The sequence below is a fragment of the Camarhynchus parvulus genome, chromosome 4 (assembly GCF_901933205.1).
Source record: "Camarhynchus parvulus chromosome 4, STF_HiC, whole genome shotgun sequence".
Lineage (NCBI taxonomy): Eukaryota > Metazoa > Chordata > Aves > Passeriformes > Thraupidae > Camarhynchus > Camarhynchus parvulus.
The window spans coordinates 32,392,432-32,412,147 of record NC_044574.1 but is presented as its reverse complement, the minus strand read 5'-3'; the positions used below and the strand labels follow the sequence as shown (position 1 = coordinate 32,412,147).

At 42.0% G+C, this 19,716-nt stretch overlaps 1 protein-coding gene across 2 annotated transcripts in view; it reads right to left on the bottom strand.

The window, feature by feature from the left end:
* The window catches only part of IRF2 (interferon regulatory factor 2), a 39,315-nt gene that overhangs the window by 6,597 nt on the left and 13,002 nt on the right, over positions 1 to 19,716 (bottom strand). For both annotated transcript variants that reach the window (XM_030947471.1, XM_030947472.1), the window contains exons 2-8: positions 15,261 to 15,390; positions 14,213 to 14,320; positions 10,022 to 10,121; positions 9,237 to 9,413; positions 7,202 to 7,248; positions 3,610 to 3,721; positions 589 to 753 (exon numbers count right to left, since the gene is read on the bottom strand). In XM_030947471.1, coding sequence (XP_030803331.1) covers positions 589 to 753; positions 3,610 to 3,721; positions 7,202 to 7,248; positions 9,237 to 9,413; positions 10,022 to 10,121; positions 14,213 to 14,299 — 688 coding nt within the window. In that variant the 5' untranslated portion in view covers positions 14,300 to 14,320; positions 15,261 to 15,390. The remainder of the gene's footprint in view (positions 1 to 588; positions 754 to 3,609; positions 3,722 to 7,201; positions 7,249 to 9,236; positions 9,414 to 10,021; positions 10,122 to 14,212; positions 14,321 to 15,260; positions 15,391 to 19,716) is intronic.

Genomic DNA, 19,716 nt, shown 5'->3' with positions numbered 1-19,716 from the left:
AGCAGGGGGAAGCCTGTTATCTCATCCTCTTTTTAGGTATCAGAGAATCCAGATGGCAGGCAGACGTTGGAAGGCAGATGTCCACAGCTCTGTTGCTTGAAAGATCACTTGTTATCAGTCATTGCATGGCTCTTCTAGACTGCAGCAAGCCAGACCCACTCCCCCCAGGCCCTCAGCTCCATATCTGCATACATACCATTAGTGCAGCCCTTAGCGCTGCACACTGTGCTACACACTGAGTGAACAGAGAGCAAAAAAGATCTTTGATCTTTAGTAAGGCAGGGGGCATGTCATTTGTACCACTGAAAATCCCCCTTTAAAAGATCTCTGCATTATACCTAAAAAGTTCTTCTTCCATTACTCACAAGCTAAAACCTGCAGCTCACATTTCCAAACTGAGATCTGTCAAGTTGTTTCCCAAGGAAATGAGAAGAGGACTGTGCTTTTTTGAGTTTCATTAACAATTCAGAAGGCGGATGGGTATGCATTTCTGTATCTTTGTTAGCTGGCCTGGAAGAGCCCTCTTTCACTCAGGGTCTTCCCAACATTTCCAGAAAAAGGAGTGTAAAGAAACACCAAGTTGCTTACCTGCATAGGATGAGACCGGGGAGATCTGTAAAGGGTACAGCTGGCTCATGCTGAGGGGCTGTTCATCACTTTCTGTTGTCACCTCCACCACCTGACAAACATCAGGAGGGTTGGCAACTATCACCTGCTCCTCACTGCTGCCATCAAGATGTGGCTGTCCTACAACTTGGAATTAGAAACAAAAAAAATGATTACTGATAACATCTCAACCCTGTTGAACCTCTAAGAGCCTGCTTGGTATCTGAGTCTTCAACAGTCTCAGCACTTTTTTCCATGCCTACCACCTGCTTTCAGGGGATATAAGTTTCAGTGAGAGTTCTAAAGGAAATCTGTGATCCTCAACAAGCAAGCTGTAAACCACAGTCTCTGAATGCTCTAATGTGAACTTTACAACACAAGACCAGAACCAGCATGCAAAAACCTTGCCATGGAGTCAAGCAAAACACTGTGGGACTCTGATGCACATATGACATGAATCTATAGAAAATTTCTGCTCCAGTTAGATGGCTATTGTCACTGACCCTCGCAATGCTATCGATGGTATGCAGAAAAAAAATTTGTACCTGCAATCCCCACAGTTTGTGACAGAAAGCTACAGTATGGTTAGTTATTAACAGAGGGGTTTCCTATTCCCCCAGGCACATGATATTTAATACCAAAAGAGCACATGAAATTTAATATCAAAAGAGTGTTACTTATTTCTACAAAGTGAAGCAACCATGGATGCTTTCCAAGTGTCCTGAAATGCTTTGCAGATATTAGTTGTTCTACACTACAATCTTTTGAAAAAAGTTGACAAACCAGGGTACCAAGAAGTTACTGAGCAAAGCAAAAGTATGGTAAAAGCCAGAATCTCACTCGTCTGAAGCTGGTTGACAGAATTTCCTGTCTTGTACAACTCCTCCTTTAATCCCAGCTGTATGAACACATGACAAATGTATTAATCCAGCACAGAACTGAAAGCCAACGAGTTAGATCAGAAGAATGCACAGGGATGGAGCCATCTCAGAGGATGGCTAACCTGAAACCATGGCTACCCAAGAGAAAGACTATAGATATTCTTTCACTGAACATAAAACTTCACAAGGAACAAAAGGCTAAATTCTGTACAAACACAACACTGTGTTGTTCAAACAGTCCATTTTTTTTCTTGACCCATGAGGAGAAAAACATGTGCCCTTGCTCAATTTCATAAGGCAATGAAATACAAGAGATCTTGCAAGTTTTCAGTTAAGTAACCTGAATATACTAATTATTAAATTTGAAAAAGTCAAAAGATAGCATCTATTCCTGCATGAACTAAGATAAATAAACTTGAATGCACATGTCTATACACACACTCCGCTCCGGCATTCTATCTTTAGACAGGGCTTTTTGAAAAAGAAAAGTGACAGGTATTTTTCCCAGGGAAAAGCTGCAGATTATTTTGCTTTGTGAAGTGCCAGGTAACCACTGGAAAATCTTCAAAACTTAGATGTGTATTTTAAGAAACAATGCCAGCATAAAGAAAATTACACACATACAGGATAGACTTTTTTAAAGTTGATCACTACAATTAGTATAATTATGTTTCAGATATTTTGTTTCACCTTTATTTCACCTTTCCTGGTTCTGAAACAATCAGCTTTTATTGAGTGTGGTGAGAGTGGTGCAAGAGCACACACAGTTAATATTTTATCTGGGAGAGACTAATATTGCGCAAGCCACTCAGGGAATGAGCAGGCCATCTGCACTGTTTTATCTCTTTCCTCAATACCTGACAAATTCTTACCCACCCTGAGAGATAAAATGCACAGCAAAAACTACTGCTCACTTGAGCAATATGCCACAGTTTTCAGTGAGCTGCACCTATGGTAGAAACTCTGCAGGTGCTGTTTGCCTTTCATCCACTCCGGCTGATTTCCTGTCTTTCTGCAGAACAATTCTATTTTACCTTTTCCTCCCCGTTAACACTAAAATCTTTCCTGCAATCCTAAATAATAGCTTCTTTCTCCATAAGCAGCACACCGTACATCTCATTAATTAAACAACACATGATGACAGTTTCCTACCTGCTCCTCAGTGAACAGGAGCACTAGTAGCACTATGGTGCTACTCCTTCAAGCTATAACAGTAGGAGCATGTTCTAATACTCGTACAAAGCAACAGCTGATTAAATGAACTGCCATAAAGAGAGCAAAACTACTCACAAACTCCTCAGCCACACAAGTACTTCAGGGGTATGACTATGCAAAGCCCTGTGACCTAAGAAATGGGGATCAAAAATAGTCACTGCACATGATTTCTACCATCTTTCAAAGCAGAATACGAACATATTTGTCATATTTAAAAATGGAATTCTAGACAAAATGGTATGTGGGTCATATTATTAGGAGCTCTTGCTGCAATGACAACCTTAGCCAAAAAAGAGCTGTCAAAAGCCCAGTCCAATTATTCTACTGAGGATCAATTATTCACATGCTGAGATGACAGCTAATTTCTAATGTACTGGTTTCTAAATGCAGCCTTTGATGACCCTTTTCGTTAGCTCAGTGATGTTAAAAGCTATCTCTGCTGCTGAGGTGTCAGTGAAAAGGACCAAGTTTCTACATTTTGCCTGCTGGTTTGAACTCCCAAATAAAATGGTATTCTATACAAACCTCTGCTTTAAGCAATGGGAAACTGCCATCTGACTGCAGTTTAACTCCCATGTGACATTGGCTACAGTCTCTTCATGGCTGAGGACTAGCCTGTGGAATAAGTCCCCACCATGAGAAGCCAGCTAAGAGTGCTTGGAAGCGCTTTACTCTCAAGGGAACCATCCCAGTGGCACAGTACTGCTCACTGTCTCTGCAAGTGGTGGGGCTGGCCTGCAGCCACAATCTTGCATGGCCTAGGCTGCAGACAAATGGGGCTACCTGACTGCAACTGTGGCATTCCCTTAAGTGCAAAATGCTGATGGAAAGATAAGTCTGGCAGACCAGAAGGGTTTTTGAAGTCACCTGTGTACTTAGTATGTAAAAAAAGCATAGGAGTACTTACCTACAAAGTTCACTGTACTGTCAACTTCATTTTTTATACTGGAGGACAGGAAATAGTCAGAAGTGACAGCATTTAGCCCATTCATCCCAAAAGATGATTCAACTGGCTCTTGCTAGAATGAAAACAGTACAGTTGGGTCAGGATTACTTTATTTCAGGAGATAGCTTATCTCTTTATTCTGAGATGGTAATAAATCCCATGACTTCTGCCTGCTATATACCCCCTGCTGTCTGCAGGACACTGTCTTAGAACAAATATTTCTCTGAGGAGAAGACGGGGACTAATTCATTTCCAAATCTTGTGCTTTGAAAGGAAAGCTATTTTTAATCTTCAAATTCAGAGTAAGCCTTCAGAGAGCAAGGAAGCAGTAAGCTATTTACTACAAGAGGTTAACATTTGAAACAAACAAGGAAGAAACATTGCTTTAAAACAGTACTCTATTTAATATTCATCCTCAGTCCCTTCCAAATATGCTCTATCTCTTTGCACTCTCTAAAAGGAAGTCTTAGTTTCTGTACAGCAATTACTAAATTCTAGCCTTAATTTTTCTCTACAGCAAGCTTGAAAGCAAACTCAAGCATTTACACTAAATACAGCCTTTTAGATCACATCATAAACATTACCACAGGGCAACAGCATTTGGAAAACACCACCTGTTTCACACAGACTGAGCTTTCCACAAGATGCCTCTCTGTAAGCCTGATAAATGCGAGTGGGAATCTAAAAAATTCCCTTAAGGGTAGACACTAAAAAATTAATTCCATTAACTCATTATTTCTTTAAAATGATTATTCTACACATGCAACTTCCTCCCCACTATTGACTCTCTCACAGGTTTATTGGTTACAATGTCTAAAGTCTTCTGTTCTTACTCAACCAGCCCTGCAGGGCTGCAAGTTGTCCCCTGCTTGCTGAGCCCGAGACACCCACAGAGAAGGGCAGAGCTGTCCACACCATACTCATTTTCACTGCTCTAAAGCATTTCATCAAAGACAGACAAAGGCAAGCCTCAGGACCTGCAGTGCCAGCCCATCCCAGTACTGTTGAACTGTTATCCTTGGGACAAAATACTGGGGGCACTGTGATAGGCTTTTTCCCCGGATGTCACACGCTGTGATTGTGATCTACTCAAAAAGAATTGTCACTTCAACACAAGCACCTTCCCAGACACTAAAGCAAGGCAAACATGCACCCTGTCACAACATTCCTGACACATCAGAAGGGTGGAGATTTAAGTGTTAATGGCAACTAGGTCTTTGATGAGATGCACCAGTTGTACTGCCCTACAGGTCAAAGACTTGGAGAGCTTGAAAAGATAAAATTAGCTGCTATTGATCCATTGAGGGTCACAACTGCAGAGACAGGTTAGGGCTGCACACTAGGGCCCTGAGCATCTAGTGGTGTTTGCTTTAATTCACAGCAAACTCAGCAGCCCCCATGGAAACACTGTGCAGGCAGCACTTGCTCAATTTTACTGAGGTTTGATTACTGAGAAGTTTATTTAGTAGCCCCTTTCAAGTTTCAGAAACAAATATGCATCTTAAAACTCAGGTGATGGTGTCAGATCCACAAAGAGACTTGGATACTGGCACAGTTGGTGTTAAATCACCTAAATTTTGAGTGTTCAGATGTCTAGCCTAAGCCAGATGCATGGAGAAAGCTGTCACTAGGATTTTAAAAATAACTCTCAATGTGGAACTGCGTGGTCTAAAGGATACATCTAGGATAAGGTAGAAATTAAGCCTCAGTTCAGCCCTTTGTTTCAAGAGAGACTGGTTTTATCTGGGCTGCTCTGACATTTCCGTTTCCTTCCCATGATTGAGAATTCATTTTAAAAGAATTTTATGAATCGTAACGACAGACTCTGCCCAAAAGCCCAGTGATAGGAGACCTACCTGTGAGGGGGGAGATTTTCTTGCCCCTTTGCTAAGGTGGAGCAGGGATTTGGTAAGGCCCAACACTCTCAGATGCACAGGGACAAGCAGTGACTGCCCTGAGCACTGTGCTCAAGCTCAGCCCACCAGCAATTGCTGAGGGTGCCCACAGGGTCCAGCAGTGGCAACAACAGGAAGCTCACTGCAAGGCTCTTGCTATGCTGAAGTCCCTTTGCAGATCTGTGCTCAGATTGTCAGCTTCTCCCTCTGCTGCTATCAACCCACTGCAGTTACCAGGCAAATCGTGGAGCAACCTCCCACTGGGCTCCACTACAAGACATTTTTCAGGGTAACTGTAAAGCATTCAATTCAAAACATGCAACTTGGATCTCAGGAATTCTCATCACCAAGCAAAGCAATTATAAGAAGCTTTCATGCTCAGAAATGTGCATTTGCTTTAATTCACCTACTACCCTTCTTCACTACTAGAGCCTTCAACATTCAACAGTCAGCCTAAGAGTGGCTGGGTACAGGAAGAGCACCTCTTCAAATCCAGACTAGCCACTCACATCTGTCAGAATGGGGGAACAGACAAGAATACTACCTGGCCCCAGCTCAGAGCACAAGAACTAACAGGCGGTATCACTGGTAGGTAGGTGTATGTGCTGGCACACTGCTCTGCTCTGACCAAAGCAGATTTACTGGCTCCCTCTGAACATCAGCTACCATCAGTCACTTGTAACAAGCACACGTGGCTGTATGAGCCACACAGGATAGTTGCAAAGTGGTTCTTTTAAGACAATTTAAGTCATAGCATTCTGACGCGTAACTGCACAAGTCACAACTGCTGTGGCAGCACCTGCTTTCCAAACCCTCTTGGTGGAGGATTTTTCCCACATTTCTGGATTCACCTGGCCCAGAGAATCTCCTGGACAGAGCTTGCAGAGCCTGAACCCAGGCATGGGTGGCACAGCCCTTCAGAGGTGAGCAGCAGGGGACCAAGCTACCCTTGCATTGTAGACACAGCTGCTACATACAGCCCAAGGACCCCAATTTTACTGAAAGCTGGGAGTCTGAAATCTCTGAGATTTGCTTTTTTGTTAAAAATTTGAAGGTGGACTAGCTCCTGCTGGTGTGTAATACTGACCACCTCACAGAGGCCCTTGTCAGAGGTGTGAAAGCCAGGAAACACCATGCCTTGCAGGGGCAGCAGACATCAGTCTGGGCGCACGCTCTGAACGAGCAGAAATCTCAGGCTGCAACTGAAGAGCTTTACAGCTGAGGCCTTCTAACTGACAAAACATGAGCACAAGGTGCAGCTCTGACCCTTGCATAAATGAAAATGCATTTCCAGTGCTTTACACACAGAAATTAATTGCTCCAAAAGGTAGCTCTATTGTTCAGAATCATTCCTTCCCTAATTACTGTATTTCTCCTTACAGAGACAAACAAATGGCAAACGTATTGCAGAGACTGCCAGTTTTCCAACCTCCAGGCATTGTAACACAAGGGCTGTGTCCATTGATGACGTAAGTGGTGGCTTTAACAGCCTTCACATTTCAAAAAAAACAACCCCAGCCATCCCAGGTAACTGTAGTAACCTAAGCAAACCACAAGCATTCACAAGTACCCACCACAATACACTGTTGGGGCTGTTAAAAATATTTGCAACAGATTGTGTTCACAAGCTCTTGCACCATTAAACAGACACTTCTTACCTTAATCTGTTTGCATTTGTCATCCTTCTCAGATTTCGTCTTTTTTCCTGCAACAACAGAAGGAAGATTTTATAAACTCCTGTGTGCCATGAGTTACCCTTCACACTTTCTATATTCACCAACAAATAGCCCCATAATGAGCCTCAAAATGGCAGGACTTCCTAGTTAAGGAAGAATGCATTTTGCTTAATTTTACCCTTCCCTTAAGGCCTGGGCAGCAAAAGTTCACCTTGAATGCTCTGGCTTTGTGTTTCTTTTTTAAAAGGCTACAAAAGAGAACCACTATGGGACCAAGGAAAGGAACCACAGTCAAAAAATCCAAGTGAAAATATGGAAGAATGACAAATTAAAAAACAAGACCTGTTAAAAAAAAAAGAAAAGGGGAGAAAAATATTCTTAAAGGGAAGAAAAATCAAAATACATGCCTCATCACATTTCTGATGCTTTCTCTGTAGCTACAGGAAAAGGGAGATCGTTAATTGAGTTAATGTGAAAAGAGATCACAATAAACTTCAACCAATATTTTTGTGAATAGTTGCAACCTGGCAGGGAAATACATATTACAATTCATGCAAGAGTGGTTTATGCGATCATAATGGGCTTGGGAATCCCAAAAACCATACTGCATGTGACCTTCACAAAATGTCATGTACCTTGGCAGACCCCAGTGCTGCTGCCCCTGCTCTGATCTGATGCAGAAGCTCAGACTTGCTGGTGCAAGCTCAGCTCTGCCCCAGGGTCAGCACAGACATGTCCCAGCAGCTTTTCCCATCTCTACTACATGACACCACAGAAAATTAGAAATGTTTGCAGCCAGATTCTTTTGCTCCCACAAATGTTTAGCCACATGACACAAAAAAAGGGCATATGAAAATATATATGAGGCCCAAACTATGACAGGGTTTTACAGTAACTGGACTTTCTGCAGAAGCTTCTCCTGCTACAGCCCCTGTTCCCAGAATTTCAGCTTTGAAGATGAACTTTTGTAGCTCCTATAGGAATCTACTGCCAAGAGACATGTTATGGTCCAGGGGAATGTGTTTGAACATATAAAATACACTATTGACAAGAGACTGGAAACAGTTTCAAGATAAATGTTCTACTTTTTGCACATTGATCTTCCTTTCACAGTATGATTCTGCCCCAAAAATGCCATGGTTCATCATTTCCAGTCACACCGACCTTAAACTGAAAATCTGCCTTTCACTTCTCAATCTAAGAAAGTAGCAAACTGTAGCTACAGGTGAACTGAATTGGATTTTAGAGGAACACTGCATGTTTCGTTTGCTGGTTATCCCTTCATCCAAAATTCTAGACAACACAAGATACCAGAGGACTAAGGAAACCATTGTTCTACTGCATAAATCAGTAAGGAAGCCATATGAAAGCTAATGAGCCCTAAATAAAGCAATGTTTCTACTTTGAAAGAAGCCAAATACTCATGAGATTGAGCTGGTGGTTAGGCCTTCTCCTGGCAGGCAGAAGATTTAATTCCTAAATTTGGGGATTCAGACACTTTCCCATTTCACCGTTATTGTGCTCTGTGGGTTGGTTTTTCATGGTCTTTGTAACTAACAATGTGGTTTCGTGGTTTAGTGTTCTGAGTGAGTGTACTGCTCTCACTCAGCTCAAGACAGAGCCAGTTTAATTGTACCCTTGCTTGAAAAAAGATACCAAAATGTCTGCCACCATATTCTGAATGACCCCTACTGAGTTAAATGTGTTGAGCTCTAATACCTCCTAATCCTATTTCCTTGACTGAAGGAGACCTGGGACTAGATTCTGAACCCAACTCCATCAGCTTTAACAGACAAATATCAACAGCTTGGGAGTATCACATCTCATTGATCATCTCTTCTGAATGCAGCCCATTTTTCATACAGCTGTTCCTAAGTTCCAGTCATTTCCCAGCCAGCCAGGGCACCATGTGCATCTTGCATTGGCAGCTTGTTGCATACTGAGCTACCTGCAGTAGGTGTTTTTCTCAACACAATGCCCTCAACAGCATTTCACGTTGACAAGCTCTTCCCTCTACCTTTTTTGGAAGGTCTTTCAGATAAGGGCAGCATCCGGTACACCCTGAAGGCGTTGTTTCCTTTCTTTATACTTTTGTCCTTCACTTCTTCTATGTCAGGCAGGGAGTTCATAGCGCAGCGGAAGTTTGCCTTCCATGTCTTTGGATCAGGTTTATCTACTCCTGACTGGTATTTCCCTGAGCAAGAAAAGAAAAGTTAGGCACATATGACATGTGATTGAAGATTCGAGGCAAATTAATAACAGCCCAGGTTAGCTTCAAGGTATCAGCATTTGGTTCCCATGGCAAGCATTCTAACAGTAGCTGAGGTGGCAAGAGAGTGCTGTGATCTCATTCTCATGCACATTTCTAGAACAGATGATGAATGGTTTGTGCTCAAGAAAGACCCAGGGCACTGCAGATCTGATGTGACTCCATAACAACATGGAAAAGCTTGCACAGCATTTACCTTTATTATGTCTGGTTCAAATCCATAGAAAGGCATAAAAAGCCTAAGGGCCTATGTCTACAAAGTGCTGACTGTGCTCTACTCCTGACAGTTTTGAACCCAATTGCTAACATTTAGATCAATTAAGTTTTACTGTGTTCCTCAATGCAAATGAGTTATGGCACTTCAATTAAGCTAGAGAGTATCATAGGCCTTGAAAAAACACTTAGCCTCCCACAAATCTGGAAACTTAAGTTCACTCTCTGTGTTAGTAAAAGCAAAGACAAGAAAGAAGGAAAACGTAACTTTAAAAGGGAAAACAATGTGAAAATCTGTCCTGCAAAAAGAGTTCCAATACCTGTGTGAATTGCCCAGTTTCTAAACAAGGGAGCATCTTTTTCAACATCCCAACCATGTCTTGCAGCATGCATCCAGGGAATCTGAAAAATCTTCTTTTCCTGGAAGGGAAAACAAACAGGAAATGCCAACACTGATAGACTTGAGGAATCTTCTGATGATTTTAAGTCACTAATTTATAACCACAGTTTCAGCATCTCCAAGTGTTTTGCTCCCTTCTTGTATCACTGAAATCAGCAGGAAAATATCCACTGGCATCACCAAAGCAGAACACAGTCCAAGTGAATGAAATACTCAGAAGCCACTTCATAGAAGATGAGCCTGGCAGCTTTCCGAGCTGACACATGGAAAAAACGTGCAGTACTACATATTTCTAAGCTTTCATACAAAGGGTAGTTTTGTCAGCTCAGACACTTTTATGATTAGTAAAAATATATCTGAAACAAAACAACCATAGGAACAGAGCAAAATCAAGGATTTAGAATTCAGTCAATAAATACTAGCATGGTGAAGAAATCTTGCAAATTTGTATGCCAAGCAAAAGAATATATCAGCAGTAGACATCTCTCCACTGAGGATAAAAAACCCAGACACTCATGTGAAGTGACACTCATGAAGAAGCGCATTGAAGATACCTAAACACATTTTAGTTCAGAAACTTTAGACCAAAGAGAAGTGCACTTAAAAAAATGCAAAGGAAGTTTTTAAAAAAATTTGGGCTTTTAACACACAGCTAAATCAGGGCATGCCTTACATGGTGTCAGTATAAACTGATTCCCCAAGGGATCACGGAAGATCCCTGGCAAAGATGATAGTTTTAGGATGTAGCTCCAGCTCTGCGGGCCCAATGACTTTCAGAGCTTGAATAACATGTTTCCTACACTCCTTCCACAAACACTTAGCACACAGGATACTGGGCCAGAAGGATGCTGCATCACATGTGCTTTTATGTCATACAACATGGTAATGAATTTCTTTGTCCAGACCTACAGGGCTGCTTCAGAACTCTTCATGCTGTTTTCTGCACAGCCATACAAACCAAGATTGTTCCACACACTTGTTTTTTCTCTCCTGTTGGGAAGAATACTTATCTGGCTTCACATGCAGACATCTTGCACTATAAACCCTGTCACTGCAGGTGCACACCCAATTATCAGTCTATGAAGAGAAAAGTACTTCCAGGGCCAAATGCACCCTCCTCCTGCAGCAGCCACCTGAGCTACACCATGAATTTCACCCTAAAAGAGCCTATTTCTCTCTACTGACTACATACAACTCTAGACGGGCAGCTCTCATTTAATGACTGCATTGTAGATATCTGGCCAGGTGAGATGAATCCTTCACCCTTTCCCCTTCCCCCAACAACCACTTTTCTTTCCTGACTGGTTAATATTTCACTCATGCCAAGGCTAGGTTTATTTCCCTTCCTTCCATGTGATCTTTTCTTCTTCTGAACCTGCCTTTTGTCCTTCAGCTCATCTTTAATCCTTTCTGTCATATTTACTTGTTCAGAATTGCATTTTTCCCTTCTTGCTTGGCTTCATCTTTAATTTGGTGCAAACAATTATTTAACATGTTCCTCATTCCCCTCAAGACCTCACACTCAATATTCCTCTTAATGTAGTTACATCACTTCTGTCATGTGTCTTTTGCCTCTTCACTCTTCCCTCTACATATAAGTAAATCATCAACAGAGATACTTCTTTCCCCAACTCAAAGCAGTGAAAAGAAAGCCTCAAAGCCACTATCTGGGGTCCACAACACTACTGTATTCATTAGACCTAGAACAAGCTTCCCTGCCTTTACTCTTCATAGACTATAATAAGCATGGGAAAAAAAATCATCACTTCAATAGAAAGCAGTTTATATCAACAAGAACTTTAAGAATAGACCAAATTAAAATAGACCATATGATAATTCAAAACCTAGCAGACTGAACAAGACTCCAGACATAGAATCCTGTCATCATCGATTGTACTCACTGCTTCAAAAGAAGCTGCAAGGACACTCAACAGCCCTCTAAGTGGTCATTACAGTGCTTCTGCTCATTACAGAAAGTTCTTCCCAATCCCAGATGTCTTGAAGCACAGGAATTATACCAAATTCTAACACAAATAACAAAATCACAGAAGCTGTGTGTATTATAAGTTTATAATACACATTTTACTCTGTTACATACTCTGTGACAGCTCAGGTGTTTCTGTTTCCAGTGTTCAGAGGAACACTGACCTCTCACACTCCCCCTCCTCACATCCCCTCTGCTGAACCGATGTTGTTTCATTAACACCTCCCAGTTTTGTCTCTCTGGGAAGGTACAGAAATTCCCTTCCTCCTTCATGCCACTCAGAAGGATAACAATTTCACCAGAGGTCCACAAGTATTTATGCTTTAAGCCCTATAAGGAGGGGTTTGTTCAGGAGGTATAATGATGAACTGACAGTAGGGGAAAGAATTATGTGTCACCTGTACCTGATTTGTCATTTCTAACTAAGAGAGGTTTAATTCTTTCTTCAGAAAAAGTCCCCAAGAACAAACAGCCAATGACAACCCAGAATGGTAATCATTTCTTTCATATTTAAACCTTATTTCCTTAAAAGCTGTGCACACACATGAGTTTCGGACACATCTTCTGACACACCTTCTTATCTAAACTGTGAACTATCCTTTACCAAACTCTGATTAAAATACTACAGCCTATAAAGTTGATTCTGTGGTTATAGAACAGGCTGTGATACATGTGACACTTCATTGGTTCTATGCGTGGCTTTGTTTATGGTCAGGATTCGAAGTAAAAATAGAAATATTTTTGGTTTAATGATCCATTGTTGGAATGAATGTGCAAACATTTTTAAACAGAAGTGCTCAGGAGTGCAATTTTCTTGTTGAGCATAGTACAGACAATCCAGGCTGATGACAAATCAGAGGATAGAAGTGGGGAATCAGAGTTTAATAAACCTCAAGGCAGAGAAATTATTTCAGGGTTAGGCTGGAACACCTAGCAAAGGACAGCAGACATGGACTGCCAGTAAGAAACTTAACACCAAAATAGAGATATTCAAGGAGAAGGAACCGAACATAGGACTCAAATTACAAAGACAACAGTAAAAACCGGTCTCCTCTTCAGCTGTGACCCCATTATGCAAGAACAAGGACCTACTCAAATTCACAGTGCAGCTAACTAGGGAATGGATAAAGCAATATTTATTTACCCAGCCACAGCATGAGACTCACTGATGCAGGAAGTTACTGAGAAACAAGGTTCATAAATGAAATTTAAAGTGCTGCTGATAATTTCATAGTCATGAGCATTTCTATCTTTGAAAGATGAAAGAAAAGGTAGTAATTTAAATTGTCATTCTTCAACTTTAAAAATGAGCACCTGAGTACCACAATTACTACTGCTATAGGGAGGATACCAGACTATTTGTCTTAGTGACTTAACCAGACAGGCAGTTCCTATGTTTCTGCCCCTGATTTTGTGCATTTCCACCCATTCTGATAATAAAGCAGCCTCTGTAGCAAAAACAGCTTCATGCTTTTCAGTGTGAAATTACTCTCCTGCATAGTGCAGAAAGCATGCCACATTTCCACAATTCATTACTATTCAAAGTCTCAAATACACTCCTAGATTTTACTCAACCAATCAAAATAAATTCAAATTGGGCACTGACATTTTTGAGCTCTCAATTGCACTCTGAAAGTGTCTTGAGCACTTAGTAAGAGCTCAGGACCAGGGACATTAGGTTTGAGTCTGGCAGAGGAAAAGTCACTCTATTTTCTCCCGAGTTGAGAAGTGTCAGAGAAGTCATACAAGTCTGATACAGCAGATTGTTGCTTCAACTCAGAGTCTAACACAGAAGAGTATTTTGAACACATCCCTGTGATGCTACTTGTTGAACAATGTGTTCCCAGGTTAAAAATAAAGTCCAAGCAGAGTCTCCAGAAACACTCACTTTAACAACAAAGAGTTGGAAAATGCTTCTAAATGAGCCACAAATCCACCAGGCCAAAGCAGGACGCTTCAGACAGATCTGGCAGGCGAGACCGGAGGAACAGGTTCAGCAGGAAGCATTCAGCTTTGCCCTTCCTCCCCGTCACCCCTTTGAAAACCAGGAATGAGCTCATTTACCTATGCAGACCTCAGCCACTGCTATCAAGTTCTCCTTCAGCGCATGCATGCACACCCCCTTACCTTATTTAGCCATTTCAGCCCCGGTATTCTGTTGGAGTTGATTTGTTCTTCCAGCCAGGGCCGCATCCGCATCCTTTCGACCGGCATTGTCACCCACCTGGGAAGGAGCTGCAGGGAGCAAGGGACAAGGTTACTTGTTTGCCAGGCAGAGCTCCCAGGCAGCTCCCCCTCCTCTGCACACTACAGTTATTACAGCTTCGCAGGCACTGAACGATGGTAAATATAAACATTATTTTAGCTCTGTGTGTGAGCCTCCCCTAAAAGCAACTGAGATGCAGTCTTCTTTATGGCAGAAAATATTCTTCTGGTACACTTGTATTAGGAAAGCCTTCATCTGAAGATGACATAGGATATCAGCAAAAGTTTGTCTGCTGATACCGGTGGGATACCAGAAGTCACAAAGAAAAACACCCTCTTGGAGACACCTCTTTTCAGTCCACATACCTGCATTTGCAGAAGACCTTATTTTGCCAAGGAAAAAAATATGTAACAAAAAAAAATAACACATGCAGAAGGCATCATTGTACCAGCTAAAATGATGCTTCTGCTAATGAAAGGGCTTTCAAATTGCAGTTTCAGTCCCATGAACTTGACCGGAATTGATAAAGGTACATTTTACATCACAGCAATTTAGCAGACCACTTTGATTCTAGCTGAGTAGTTTGACCCCCTCCCTCCAGCTTTTTCAGTGAGTGGATCAATCAACTCACTGAGTTTTTGGCTGTTATTTTACATTTCAATGCTGTTCAGCTATGAAGTGAGTTCTTCACATACCCCTCAACTACACTATGCCACCTTTTATTATCCAGTTAAGACTCAAACTGACTTCCTTTTCGGTCTCTCTCCCTCTCTCACACATGCACACATGACCTCAATGCCACTTCCCTGTTTAGAGCTGTAAATTATTGACATAAGAGTCCAAAGTCTTGAACCTGAGGCAGAAAATTTTAAAAACATTAACCAACTGGCACCAGGTGCAGATTAAAGTACCACATTAAATGCCTGTTAAGCACCCTGGAACCCATCATTTCCACATTCAAGTACTTGCATTTAGGCTGCTGCTTCTCCTTGCCCCCTCAGCACTGGGCTCAGCTCGCTCCTCTCTCTTTTGCTCTTCACATCTGTGTTCTCTGCATCATTCGTAACTTCTCTGCTCCACTATTCTTGTCACCTTTGATCTTAAAAATAAAAAAGAGAAAGAAAAATTTGAAAGCACACAGGAATGGCACAAATGTAAATGGGTTTGTTCTCGCTTCCTATGGGAGTACAGGCATGGGACAGACTAACAATTAGGCAGTACCAAGTCCACACCCAGCACAAGAGGAAGAAAAACGTTCAAAGTTTCCTCTCATTGCTCTGAGGACATGTATTTCCTTGAAACTAATAAGGAATTAAAATCTGAATGTAACAATAAGGTTCTTTGATGTGTTCAGAGAATTTACCAGCAGCCATGCTCACACTAATCTCTCAGCAAACGTATTAGTATTTTGTTTACTACTCTGTGGAGCTGGTCACTTGTGCTTCAGCTGCAGCCTCTTGCAGTAAACTACAAATTTCTAAAATAGCTCAGAAAACGGCTGTAACTGCTCAGCTCCCTTGCAGGTTCACTTCAGATATGAAAAAACAGCCAGCCCTGGGAATCCAACAGCAGACAAGCCCTTGTGCATATCCCCTCTCTGTGTACGAGGGAAGCTGTTTCCTGGGCAAGGGTGATGTGGGTTCAACTTTTTTAGCCCCCAGACTGGTGGCAAACAGCCAGCCATGCCGCTGCACCCCCCTCCCCTTGGAACCAACAATCCTCATCCAGGCTGCAGAATGTGCACAGGAGATCTCTACCAACTTCCCCTACTATAGTTTGAGTCAAAGCTGAAAAATGCAAACGGCAATGTACTAAAAACATGAGCAAATTTTTATTTGTCTGACAAGGAAGAAACAATTATCTACAACAGATGCATTTCTTTGTAAGGTGTCTTTGAGTATGCATGCACTTTGAGACAATTCCTGGAAACACTGCGCATGAGGTTCAACACTCAATATGAATGTTCCCATTTAGCAGTCGGACTCGTCTTCTGGGTAATGAGCCCCTAAGACAAATTTCAAGCCCATCTGAATGAACAACTTAGACAGAAGGCAAAACAGTAATCTTGAAAGCAGCAGCAATGAATCCCACTTGGGAGAGGTAACATGGAAGAAACAGAAGCTGCCTTTGTACAAAAGCAATACATCTCAGGAAATGAGAAAGCTGCCAACAATCGCTACTACAAGAAAGCCAGTCTTTCCCAAAACGGCAGAGTTGAGCCAACCTGTCTTCTCCCTCCCACATCCCTGGGGGCTTCCCCAGCTGCTCCCCTGTAGATGCTGCTGAGAGGTGCTCATCTCCTTTTTGTCACCCTGGGATTCTTCTGGGATTAGCAACTGCAGCTGTCAACACACACCTTCCCATCCATCACCCACACCAAGACAAATTAATCCAAGGTAATCAGGGGAGAAGTTTGGCTTGTGAGAAGAGAGGAGTGGCTCCCAAAACCTGTTCATTTGAAAGTAAATTCAAACCCAGGTAAAAATAATCCTACAATGATGTTCAGCTGGAGGGAACAGCAAGAATCTTCTGGAGTTATGTTCTTCACAAAGGAGCAAGGACAGCTGTGCTTCTGCTCATCAAAACACAATCCCTAACCCATGCTCCGCTTAGAGCACATGCTGCTGAAAATAAAGCTGGATGTCTCCAGAAGACATTCCCAGACCTATCTGCCTTAGGACAGCAATGACCACAATGGTGCTAAAATGTAGCAAGGTTTTTATCAGTTGCATGTTAACAAGATTCTTTTGATGAAAATACCAAGTCAACTCTAAGGAGTAATTGCCTGTGGGAAATGAAGGCGCCTTATCTCCATCCAGGGCTGTCAAATGCATGATTTATTTGTACAGAAAGGAACATCAGCACCTGCAGTGCCTTAAAAGTAGCTCCTGTCTGTCCATAAATGGCATTACTGGGTGCACTTGAAGCCTTATTTCACTGACTCCAGGTGGGAGCATCTGGAATCCGTCCATCAGGGAGTACAGATTAAATCACCTGACTTTAAGAATCATTCCAGTTTGTAAAGATATTTGAAATGCTCCAAAATAGGCAACAAATACATGTAAAGTTTCAGGGGCTATTGCCTAACACCACGCCAGCTTCACCATCCATCAGAATATATCACTTATTAAACAAACTTACAAAGTCAGAAACTAAGGTAAGCCCTACAAAACAGCAGGTATGCCAAGATCCTGCCAGCCTCTCTCCAGTGTTTACCCAGCTGAAAGAAAAAAAGTAGAAACAGTTAATCCTTTTAAGGACAACAAAACATCAACATTTATAATCTGGAGCTGGCTGTAAAACTAGAAGCACTTACCCACCTATCTCCCACTCCTGGTCAGCCTCGATGTTGCACTTCCCCTGCACATTCACACTTAGAAGAAGCTACATACAGCTGTTGGAATATTTTGTACCTGGGGCAAGTGCGTGCCTAACAATATTTTCAGAGCTGCCAAGGCATCCAGGTCCCACTGGCTTCACTGCTGCCATGATCTCCTGAGCTGTGGGTACCCATCTGCTGGCCAAAGCAAACCTCTCCAGAAGCCCAGTTACTTTTGGCTGCCTGAACCTCCACCCTCTGGTTAATCAGGAGAGAAATGGCTTAATGCCTGCCTTGGGTCACTTGACACCATCCTCCTCCACACCACAGAGACCATGGATGGAGCCAGGGAGAGGAGCAGAGCCGGCTGGGAGGAAGAAAGGAGCAGATGGGAGGTGCAGCACCAGCTCCTCCAGTGGCAAAGAAGCACCTTGTACTCCATCACTCCATCACCCTTCAGTCCCATCCCAGTTTTGCTGCATGCTAATGCTACTCTTCACATTGTCAGGTTCCTGAAGAAGTCCAGGAACTTTGCAGGCTTCACAGGAAAATTATTAATATTCCCAGAGACCCAAACCTGAAGTCTTTCTGGCATTATGTTGAAAAAAATTCCTGTTTGTTTTTTCTTCTGGTTTCTCATGGTGGAGGAAAGGAAGACTAATCACCAAGAAACACAGTCAACTGCAGATGGGACCTCAGAAAGCTTTTTTTCACCCTATCTGAAAAGAGGAGCTCATTTAAGCACTGTAAGTAGGACTACCTGCAGGGATATCGCCCTACAATTCTTAGTAAGGCATTCTTAGTAAGACAGCCAGTCTTCAAAAATCAGTATTTTTAATTAGGCCTCCTACAAATGTATTAAGACTGGTAGCTCCAGAAATTAATTTCTCTTTTCTTGCTCTATTTTAACTACTTGTCTTAATAGTAGAGGGGACCACAGTCAGGGGCTTTTGCTGTTTCAGAGGCGGGAGCTTAAATATATCGATGGACATGAAGACATCAATAAAATTATTCCCAAACCAGTGGCAAGTGGGCAAGACATCAGCCCCAGCTCACTGGGATTTGCATTGAGGGGGAGCCCACTGGGAGCCTGTGAAGAGCCATTCCCACACAAGAAGCATGGCCCATGTATTGGCTGCCACCACAGTTTATGGAGGGATTATTCTGATCTTCTTTGAAGCTTTAATTACTGCACTATTCATGCTAGTCCTGTGGTCAGTTCAGCCTATTTTTTGCAACACGAAACTTCAAGACCACGGTGAAGGCTACTCCCCAACAAGGTATAAACTGGTTGCAATATGCATATACACATATTTTCACTCCATAATGCTTGATAAAGAGCTTGTAGTCCCTCCCTACTCACGGCAAGGACATTCTAGTAAGTCTGACTTGTTTTTTCCTTCACAGAGATAACACTCCTTCGATACAGAAAGTGTAACCTTTGAGAATGAAGAGCTCTTCACTGGAATTACAGCAGCTGTAGACAGAAAGTGAAAGCAATGGCATGGCAGGCATTACATCTGAGCAGTACACGATGTTCTTTTTCCTTCAGTTTCACTCTGGTAGCATCTGGATAACTGAAAAGGCACAAAGGTTATCCCAAAACCACAAGCTACTCTGTATATGTGGGTACTTTCTTAAAAATATATTCCTATGGAACCAAAAAAACCCCAAAACCAAAAAACCTCTGGAAAAGCAGCTCTTCCTTCCCTATCACAAAGTACCCAGTTAAAAGATTTGCCAGTATATGGAAATATTATTAATGGCTGTGAAAAGTTAAGGTGGGACAAGATCTTGGAGGCACATTTGTGAAGCAGATCACAGCCTCTGCTCAAAGCTGTGGAAAAACATCTGTTCCTCAGAGGATATGTGCAGAATATTGCATGGTATCAATTTATCTTTTCTCTACGAATACAGAATGGACAATATTATTTTTTTTTGAGAAGTTATCTTTACTTGTGCTTTGCTGATAAACTTTTAAACTATTCCCTTTGTTTACTAAGGCTGATGCAGTTAAGAAAAGCATCAATCATCCCATGTGACCAAAGAGATATGCTGAAATGAGACCATATGCTAAATTTAGGATTCAGAGAACTGGGTTCTGTA